The following is a 10,527-nucleotide window of genomic DNA, read 5'->3' as shown; positions in this document are numbered from 1 at the left end:
ATCTTGACTAAAACCCCTGTATTTTGTGTAAACGGGCCTGTTCGCTCCCCGATCAACTCGATTGATTAATTTGTTTGTTTGTTTTTTTTCTCCGTGTGACAGGCGGGACACTTGTGAGGACTCACGACCAGCCAATCAGAGAACGCGAAAAGCTTATTGACCAATCACAACACAGGGGGGCGGGACTTATCAGAACACTGGGAAGCGGCTCAGTGGTTGAGCCACGTATCGCCACGTCTTCGCGCATGCGTACGAGGCTGCGTTAGCACTTCCGGGGTCGGTGCCGGAGGAAAAGGGGAGGGGGGGCAGGTTTCAGACTGAAAACAACTCCGAGCTGTGAGAGAGGAGAAGAGTAGCGGAGAGAGAGATCCAGGAGAAGGGCTCAGAGTTCACTGGGAAACAGGAGGCTGGTCCGCGGGCAGCATGAATTTCTTCAGGGGTGTGATGGGGGGACAGAGCGCCGGGACGCAGCCTTCCGGTGTGGAGACTGTAAGCTCACTTTCACTTTGCTCTTCCCGCTGGGGGAAAAGGTTCAGCTCGGCTGCTGGAGTTCGGTAGCGCGTTATACACTCGCTGGCAGTCTTATAAACATCTTCTACAGGAGTTAAGGTGCGCGACGAGCCGGAGTTGCCGGGGCTTAGCACTGTTAGCACTGTTAGCTTAGCTACACCGACCTGCGTGGACCGACTGCGTCCCAAATGTCTTTCAGTAGGACATGTAGTGCACTAGAGAGGGTACAGGGCATGATTCGGGCTTTACACCATCGACACCCAGTAGGGCGCAGTAATCTCACTGTAGGGTGTAGGGTTTTACCCTATGAGATGTAGTGCACATTAGTGAGCTGAATCTAGTGTACTTGTTTTATATAGAGATTTGGAAGGTGAATGTGTTTGACCCTATGTATGTAGTGCACCAAGGAAAGAATCTGAATCCCACCCTACATGGGGTGTTGGAGTCTTATTTTGTGTTGCGTACGGACACTAAGGGACCGAGGACACTGGCATTTCTGCAGGACCTGTTTACTGAATGGAGGGAAGTCACCTTAAAACACTGTGTGATGTCACAGATACGATATCATGAGATGGCATGGTGACATCACAGTCCTGGTTTCTGCCTCTGTGAAAGCAGGCTCCACCCCACACCAGCAGGGGGCGATCATTTTGTTCAGAATGATCCATCACAGCGATCTTCATTAAATTGGGCTGAAATCAGCAGAATTACATTACACATCTAAACATACACCTTTTTTGGTAAATACCTTTTCACAACACGGGTACAGAGATTTATCAAGTATAAAAGGGGGCGGCACAGTGGTGCAGTGGTTATCACTGTCGCCTCACAGCAAAAAGGTTCCGGGTTCGAACCTCACGGCCGACGGGCATTTCTGTGTGGAGTTTGCATGTTCTCCCCATGTCTGCGTGGGTTTCCTCCCGGTGCTCCGGTTTCCCCCACAGTCCAAAGACATGCAGATTCGGTACAATGGGGTCACTGTAATTGGCGCAAGCCGTAGTGGTTTCCCAGCCATAATGTATGTACGGTACATATATATATAGAGCTTGCTATGGCAAAGCTAATAAATCAAATCAAAATGAGACAGGGAAATGTGTTTAACTGTGTGAACACCAGCATGTCGTAGTGATGTCAGGGGGATATCCCCAGAGTTCTCGACTGGACTTTTTAGTGGGTTGCAGCATAAATGTGTTTCTCTGTATGTGTACTGTTGGATTATTAAGGCTTATTAATTATTCATAATTTGGATTTTGGGATCTGAGGCTCAAAGATTTATTTGCTCAGATTTTTTTTTTGTAACCTCCATTTTGGCCTCCTGGCTGTCAGAAGGGTTGGGTGTTGAGGTCCCCCCTGCCGCCTTCAGCCAATCAGAGAGCTGCTTGTTCTCCTTTTGGCTTCTGCCGATTCCACATTCTCAGCTGGCTGAACAAAATCTCCAGCCAGGGTTCAAAGGGTCAGAGCAGAGCTGTATCAGGTATTGGCCTGAGACTGATCTCCGTTACACTTCGGGCCAGTTGTACATCTGTGGTGGAACTGTGATCCCTACACCATACTTCATCCTGTAGCCTGACGGGCATTTCTCCAGAAATGTAATGATATTTTTCAGCGACGTGGAACACACTTACTGAGATTGGCACGATTGGTAGCATCACACTTCCTCCTGCGAATTTCTGGCTGCTCATTCTTCTCTGAGGAAATTGGAAATCTACTGTCACGATATTGTGTTAACATAAATTTATGAAGTGTCAGGCTCTATAGCGGCTGTACAACCCCAATTCCAAAACAGTTAGGATGGTGTGTAAAACGCAAATAAAAGCAGAATGCAATGATTTGCAAATCATTTTCAACCTGATATTCAGTTGAATACAATACAAAGACAATATATTTAATGTAGAAACTGAAACTTGTATATTTGCAAAAAAACCCAACACTCATTCTGCATTTGATTCCTGCAACATGTTCCAAAAAAAGTTGGGACAGGAGCAACAAAAGTCAAGTTTATTTCTATAGCACTTTTAACAATAGACATTGTCGCAAAGCAGCTTTACAGAATTTTAATAACTTTAGACATGAGCTAATTTTATCCCCAATGATCAAGCCTGTGGCGAGGAAAAACTCCCTCAGATGACATGAGGAAGAAACCTCGAGAGGAACCAGACTCAAAAGGGAACCCATCCTCATTTGGGTGATAACAGACAACGTGATTAACAGTTTTAACATGAAGTCAGTTTCGTTGATGTGATAACTCCTCATTGATGAAAACTTGAGTGCAAAACTGTTCATGACAACTGCAGTCCTCAGCCATAAAAGCATTACTGTAAGAGTCCAGAGCATCTTCTGAGTGTGACTTTCAACTGTCCAAACTAACTATGACAGCATAACTAAAAGGGGAGAGCCAGAAGGTAACACAGGTATGAGGGGCCCCGGGACATAAAGCAGCAGCCACTACACCGTCAACAAACTCGAGTGAGCAAGCGAGTGGGGACTGACAGCATCCATACATCCCAGTTTACCAAAACATCTATGTCTGAGGATCCTCCAGATCTACTCCTTTACCTCATAAACACCATTAACACAAGGCTTGACTAAACAGATCTGTTTTCAGCCGAGACTTAAACGCTGAGACTGTGTCTGATTCCCGAACACTACTTGGAAGGCTGTTCCATAACTGTGGGGCTTTGTAAGAAAAGGCTCCGCCCCCTGATGTAGCCTTCACTATACGAGGTACCAGCAGATAGCCTGCACCTTTTGATCTAAGTAGGCGTGGCGGGTCATAGAGGAGCAGAAGTTCACTCAGGTACTGTGGTGCGAGACCATTCAGTGCTTTAAAGGTCAATAGTAGTATTTTATAATCAATACTAAATATGACTGGGAGCCAATGCAGTGTGAATAAGACAGGCGTGATGGGGTCATATTTTCTAGTTCTAGTAAGGACTCTTGCTGCTGCATTTTGAACTAACTGGAGCTTGTTTATGCACTTATTGGAACATCCAGACAGTAAGGCATTACAATAATCCAACCTGGAGGGAACGAAAGCATGAACTAGTTTTTCTGCGTCGCGTAGTGACATTAAATTTCTTATCTTAGCACTATTTCTGAGATGAAAGAAAGCTATCTGGGTAATAGACTGGGAAAGGTGTGGAACATTCAAATAACACCTCTTTGGAACATTCTCCAGGTGATAAGATCATGATTGGATATGAAAGGGGCACCCTTAAAAGGTTCAGTTGTTCACAAGTAGGGATCGGGCAAAATTCACTACTTTGTGAAAAACTGTGTGGGCAAATAATCCAACAGTTTAAGAACAATGTTTCTCACTGTACAATTGCAAGGAGTTTAGTGATTTCACCTCCAACAATCCGTAACATCAAAACATTCAGAGAATCCAGAGAAATCTCTGCATGTAACGGGCAGGGCCAAAAAAACAACACTGAATGCCCATGACCTTCAACCCCTCGGGTGGCACTGCATTAAAAGCCAAATGATTGTATAAAGGACATTACTACATGCGCTCGGGAACACTTCAGAAAACTGTTATCAGTAAACACAGTTCATTGCTTCATCTACCATGAAAAGAATCCAGAAACACCAGTGAATTTTCTGGGCCTGAGCTCCTCTGAGACGGACGGACGGACGAAAAGTGTGCTGTCGTCTGATGAGTCTACATTTCACATTGTTTTTGGAAATCATGGAAGTTGTGTCCTCTGGTCTAAAGAGGAAAAGGACCATCCCAATTGCTCTGGGACAGTGCAAAAGCCAGCATCTGTGATGGTATGGGGGTGTGTTTGTGCCTGTGGTAAAGGTAACTTGCACATCTGTGGAGGCTCCATTAATGCTGAAAATTTGTGCCAAAACCTGTATGAACATGCTGCCATCCAAACAGTGTCTCTTTCAGGGACGTCCTGTTTATTCCAGCAAGACAAGATCAAGCCACATTCTGCACGTGTTACAATAGCGTGGCTTCATAGTACCGTAAGAGTGCAGATGCTAAACTGGCCTGCCTGCCTCTGTGATGAACCCTGCCCCTTTCTGTCAGCCTGCATTATTTACTTGCTTTTGGACAGGGGATCTTGTGCCTCGGTTATTTAACAGTTGTTCCACTAAATTGAGTCGTACATGAGCTAATAGCCATGTATGACAAGATTGAGTTATACTCACTCACTCTCACTTGCGTATGGCCTAGGCTGACTGGTCTGTGTTGAGTAGACAGAGGTAATGGTTCTCGGTGTAAACTTGTGTTGAACAGTTGCTCCTGATCCTCATCACGGTGTTTAATGTTTCTCTTATCAGATCCAGAAGCTGTGTGACCGTGTGGCCTCGTCCACGCTGCTGGAGGACCGCAGAGATGCCGTCCGTGCACTCAAGTCTCTCTCCAAGGTCCGTACTACTGACCGTGTATCTCTGTCTGTCTTATTTTCGTCTGTCTGTCTGACCATCTGCATTAGGGCTGTCCCAAACGATTATTCTTTGAACGATTAATCTAGCGAATATATATTTTTTTTTTATTATTCGACTAATCTAACGACTAATATTTTGATGAACCTAATAATAAATTTTTTGCAATTATTTTCCAGTTAGTTATTTAATATAACAATTTGCCCCGTCCAACACACACAACAAGACCTCTGAAATTTTAACATTTCAATATTTTATTAAAACATTTTCTCATACACCACACTGAGCGTTATTCTTTAACAAAACACTTTCCAAACTCAGAAAGCAAGACCTTTTGGTGAGATTTCGGATGTGACATTTTTGAGGGCAGCTTTCACCTTCTCTGTGATGGCCAAATACTTCTCTATTAAATCCATGAAGTGATGATGGAGGGAAGTGCAGACCCTGGGTGAAATGTTTTCATCATGTCACAGAAGCCTTCACCTTCCACAGTGGAGACGGGTCTCACGTCCTTTACGATCCTCTGTAAAGTGCTGTCAGTAAGGTCTGCAGCCATCTGGGGATCGCAGGGATTTGAGGTCCTTTTATGAAAAAAATCCCCCACACTGCTTTGTCTGCTCCTAAAAAGATGAACATAATGCACATGAATGACAATAGGAAATTTGAAACCTGATGATATAATTTCTAAACTATTGCTGTTATGTCATGCACGTATTCAGAGATATTGGTCCTCAAATTCAATAGGATTTCTATCTCTAGGATGAAGTTAATAATCACTGCAATATTTTTTACTTAATAAATTGCTTCAGTCGGCCTATAGCTGCTAAAAGACGGAATGATTTCAAAACTAGAGAAACATTATCACTGGCGAAGGGAGCTCATCAGTGAGCAAGGAAGCTACATTCTGTGAAAATAGTTGTAAACGATAATTTGACTCACTCACTCACGGAATAAGTAAACAGAAAACAAAACAGCTAAAACAGCGTTATTAACGTCAGCTACAGTCGCGGTGCAGAATTTAGTATGATATAAAAAATTACACACATCAGTGGATTGACTGTGGTAACGTTTCCAGGCTTGGGTGGAGAAGAGGCAAAGAAAGTAAACAGAACTTGCGGAGTTTTGCTGCCGTCTTGACTCGCTGCACCAGGGTGTTTCCTCTTCATGTGCTCGTGCATGACTGGCGTGCTCGAGTGATGCCAGATACGCTTTGCAGACGACCCCACTGTTGGTGTCAAGATTAAAGGAACAGTCCACCGTACTTCCATAATGAAATATGCTCTTATCTGAATTGAGACGAGCTGCTCCGTACCTCTCCGAGCTTTGCGCGACCTCCCAGTCAGTCAGACGCAGTCAGACGCGCCGTCACTCCTGTTAGCAATGTAGCTAGGCTCAGTATGGCCAATGGTATTTTTTGGGGCTGTAGTTAGATGCGACCAAACTCTTCCACGTTTTTCCTGTTTACATAGGTTTATATGAGCAGTGATATGAAACAAGTTCAGTTACACAAATTGAAACGTAGCGATTTTCTATGCTATGGAAAGTGCGCACTATAATGAGAGGCGTACTAACACCTTCTGCACGCTTCGGCAGTGCATTGATACGGAGCTCAGATATCAATGCGCCGCCGAAGCGCGCAGAAGGTGTTAGTGCGCGCTTTCCATAGCATAGAAAATCGCTACGTTTCAATTTGTGTAACTGAACTTTTCATATCACTGGTCATATAAACCTATGTAAACAGGAAAAACGCGGAAGAGTTTGGTCGCATCTAACTACAGCCCCAAAAAATACCATTGGCCATACTGAGCCTAGCTACATTGCTAACAGGAGTGACAGCGCGTCTGACTGGGAGGTCGCGCAAAGCTCGGACAGGTACGGAGCAGCTCGTCTCAATTCAGATAAGAGCATATTTCATTATGGAAGTACGGTGGACTGTTCCTTTAAAGTATGCCCAAACTTTGGAGGACCGTGTGCGAGCCTTTTTTGCCCCGTGTTGCTCCACACGCTCCGTTGTACTGCTGGTAGACGCAGCCATGTTGCTCAAGTAGATTACACAGACGCAAATTATTCACGTAATCGATGGTCAACGCGTTGTCCCAGCCCTTGCTCTGCGTTTGTATCCAGTTAAACCCAAGACGATTGATATAAACGGTCCTATTTGAAAGTTCTGGTGAACATTTACCCTGTGGGGTTTTACACAACGTGTCGACACTAAAATTCCACATAGAATAATTTTTATAATCGACATTGTCGATTACCTCGGATAATCGTCCCAGCCCTAATCTGCATGTCGTACCACATCCTCTCTTGTCTGTTTGACTGTTTTATCACATCTGTCCTTGTCTATCTGTCCTTGTCAGATCTGTTCCTGTCTGTCTCATCATATCAGTCCTGATCTGTCTGTCTGACTATCTTTATCATATTAGTCCTGCTCTGTCTGTGTGTGTAAACAGCAGAGTTAATCTTTTAATCATTAGTTTGCCTTTTAATAATATATCTTTATTTTTGTACCGATAGTTGCTAAAATCATTAATATAGAAATAAAATGGTGAACTTTACAGAAGTACCGTATGGAGGTGGGGACGCAGGCGATGGAGCATCTCATCCGTATATTACAGTCAGATCGGTGAGATCAAACACAGTGAACACCACGCCAATGATGATGCACGCTTTACGCACAAAACCTCTTATAGTCTGAATAATATGGTAAAATGAGCCTGAGTTAAGGATGTTTGTCATGCTGTGGACAGGTCCGACTCTGAGATCCTGGGTTACGCCCTGGACACGCTGTACAACATCATCTGTAGTGAAGAAGAAGAAGAACAAGGTATATCACCACCTCACTAACGTCTAACTTCTGTTTAAACACAGTGACACTGCATGGTGTGTGTTTATTAGTATTTAAACCAGGGATGAGAAATTTGTTTAATTTTGGTTTGTTTGGAAAAGAAACAACATTTTTACGTTCCTGCTGTATCGTTCCACTCGCACACGGTTTAGCTGGAGATTAGAATGAAATAACAGTTCAGTTCATAGTGTTCTTTACGGATGTTTATAAATAAAAGAAATTTATAAATAAAACCAAACGCTGATGTTATCCTGAAACGGGTTTATTTTTATGATTTTTAGAGCATACTTCTACTGTGTCATTTGTTGTTTGCAGAATCATAGGACAAATACTTTCTACATAAGTTTTCCTGCTGTCTCCATATATATTAGTACCAGTCAAAAGTTTGGAAACGCCTCTAATTCAGTGGTTTTTCATTGTTTTAAAATTTTCTGAATTGTAGATTAATACTAAAGTCATCGACATTATGAAGAAATGTATATGGAATTATTTGGTAAACAAAAAAGTGTTAATCAAACCAGAATATGTTTTATATTTTAGATTCTTCAAAGTAGGCACCTTCTGCTTAGATGACAGCTTTGCCCATCTTGGCATTTTCTCAGTCAGCTTTACGAGGTAGTCACCTGGAATGGCTTTCAGTTTACAGCTGTGCCTTGTCAAGAGTTAATTTCTTGAATTTCTTGACCTCTGAATGTGTTTGAGACCATCAGTTGTGTTGTGAAGAGGTAGAGTTGGTATACAGTGGATGGCCCTATTTGAGTACTGTTCTAATCCATATTATGCCAAGAACTACTCAACTAAGTAAAGAAAAACGACAGTCCATCATTACTTTAAGAAATGAAGGTCAGTCAGTCCGAAAAATTTCAAGAACTTTGAAAGTATCCCCAGGTGCAGTCACAAAGACCATCAAACGTTATGATGAAACTGGCTCTCATCAGGACCGCCCCAGGAAAGGAAGACCTAGGGTTACCTCTGTCGCACAGGATAAGTTCATCAGAGTTACCAGCCTCAGAAACTGCAAGTGAACAGCACCCCAGATGAGAGCCCACCAAAATGCTTCACAGAGTTCAAGTAGCACACACATCTCAACATCAGCTGTTCAGAGAAGACTGCGTGAATCTGGACTTTAGGGTCGAATTTCTGCAAAGAAGCCACTTCTAAGGAAGAACAACAAGAGGAAGAGAATAGCTTGGGCCAAGGAACGGACATTAGACCAGCGGAAATCTGTCCTTTGGTCTGAGGAGTCCAAATTTGAGACTTTTGGTTCCAATCGCCATGTCTTTGTAAGATGCAGAAAAGGTGAGCGGATGGTTTCTACATGTGCGGTTCCCGCAGTGAAGTATGGAGGAGGAAGTGTGACGGTATGGGGGTGCTTTGCTGGTGACACTGTTGGCGATTTATTCAAAATCGAAGGCACACTTAACCAGCATGGCTACCACCGCATTCTGCAGCGACATGCCATCCCATCTGGTTTGCGCTTAGTGGGCCCATTTGTCTTTCAACAGGACAATCACCCAAAACACATCTCTAGGCTATGTAAGGGCCATTTGACCAAGAAAGAGTGTGATGGAGTGCTTCGTCAGATGATGTGGCCTCCACAATCACCTGATCTAAACCCAGCTGAAATGGTTTGGGATGAGTTGGACCGCAGAGTGAAGGCAAAGTAGCCAACGGGTGCTCAGCACCCCTGGGAACTCCTTCAAGACTGTTGGAAAACCATTTCGAGTGATGACCTCATGAAGCTGACTGAGAGAATGTCAAGAGTGTGCAAAGCTGTAATCAAAGCAAAAGGTGCCGACTTTAAAATCTAAAACATATTTTGGTTTGATTAATATTTTAAAGTTTACTAAATGATTGATTCCTTATGTGTTGCTGCATAGTCTGGATGACTTCAGTATTAATTTACAAGGTAGGAAAAAAAATAAAAACATCAAATTTGAAGGTGTTTTTTCAAATCCTTGATTTAAACACGAACCTCAGCTGATCCTTATTATATTATACTGCAGAAATGGATTCTCGTTACCCGATAGATTTCTAAGCATGTTCTACACCATCGCTGATTTTCAGACTGATATTAGTGATGTCATGGTGACGTAGATCAGTATTTGATAGCTGACAGAATGAAAACAGTACTCGGGTTACTAAGGATCTTTTAACTAGCAGTTATCAAACCATTCATTAAAAATGGATGCAAACAGCTTTACAGAAATCCACATGTGGACTTGTATAAACCATATAGGTAATTTATTACTTTAACCAGTGCTGTGTAAGGATTAACACCAAATTGCTATCATGAGACAGTGCTGGTTAACGTAGTAAATGACCCTAAATCTATAGAAAACAGAACTCGGTAGAAATAAGGATTACTGTTCAGTTGTTAAATGTTCTGTATCTAAAAAAAAAAAATTTGAACTGACAGACCTGATTGTATATAAACCAGTCTGGTTGAATCCCTATGCAGGATATTCAATTAATAGAATAATTACGGTATGTGTCTTCATTTTAGCTGTCAGACTGATCCAAGTTTACTTTTTTGTTGTATAAAGCTACGTTCACGTTAGCTGATAAATAAACTATAAATTGTCTCAAATGCTAAAATTCGTGTCTAACATTCGTTGTTGCTGACCAGTTATTTTAAGGCTCCATCCCAAACACGCATGGGTTAGCATCTCTGCTAGTTGTATGCTAAGTACTAATTAGCTCATAGACTAATCATGCTATCCCTTTATATTTATATAGCAACCTGATCAGCTCAGATCATGTTCTTGTGGATT

General features: G+C 42.6%; 1 protein-coding gene across 6 annotated transcripts in view; it reads left to right on the top strand.

Moving 5' to 3' along the window:
• The first annotated feature begins 279 nt into the window (after positions 1 to 279).
• The window catches only part of uso1 (USO1 vesicle transport factor), a 29,189-nt gene continuing 18,941 nt past the window's right edge, over positions 280 to 10,527 (top strand). For all 6 annotated transcript variants that reach the window (XM_060926648.1, XM_060926647.1, XM_060926645.1 and 3 more), the window contains exons 1-4: positions 280 to 489; positions 4,801 to 4,887; positions 7,467 to 7,531; positions 7,656 to 7,732. In XM_060926648.1, the coding sequence (XP_060782631.1) occupies positions 424 to 489; positions 4,801 to 4,887; positions 7,467 to 7,531; positions 7,656 to 7,732 (295 nt within the window). In that variant the 5' untranslated portion in view covers positions 280 to 423. The remainder of the gene's footprint in view (positions 490 to 4,800; positions 4,888 to 7,466; positions 7,532 to 7,655; positions 7,733 to 10,527) is intronic.

Source organism: Neoarius graeffei, chromosome 7 (assembly GCF_027579695.1).
Source record: "Neoarius graeffei isolate fNeoGra1 chromosome 7, fNeoGra1.pri, whole genome shotgun sequence".
In the NCBI taxonomy this organism is placed as follows: domain Eukaryota; kingdom Metazoa; phylum Chordata; class Actinopteri; order Siluriformes; family Ariidae; genus Neoarius; species Neoarius graeffei.
This window is presented reverse-complemented; position numbering and strand designations above follow the sequence as displayed.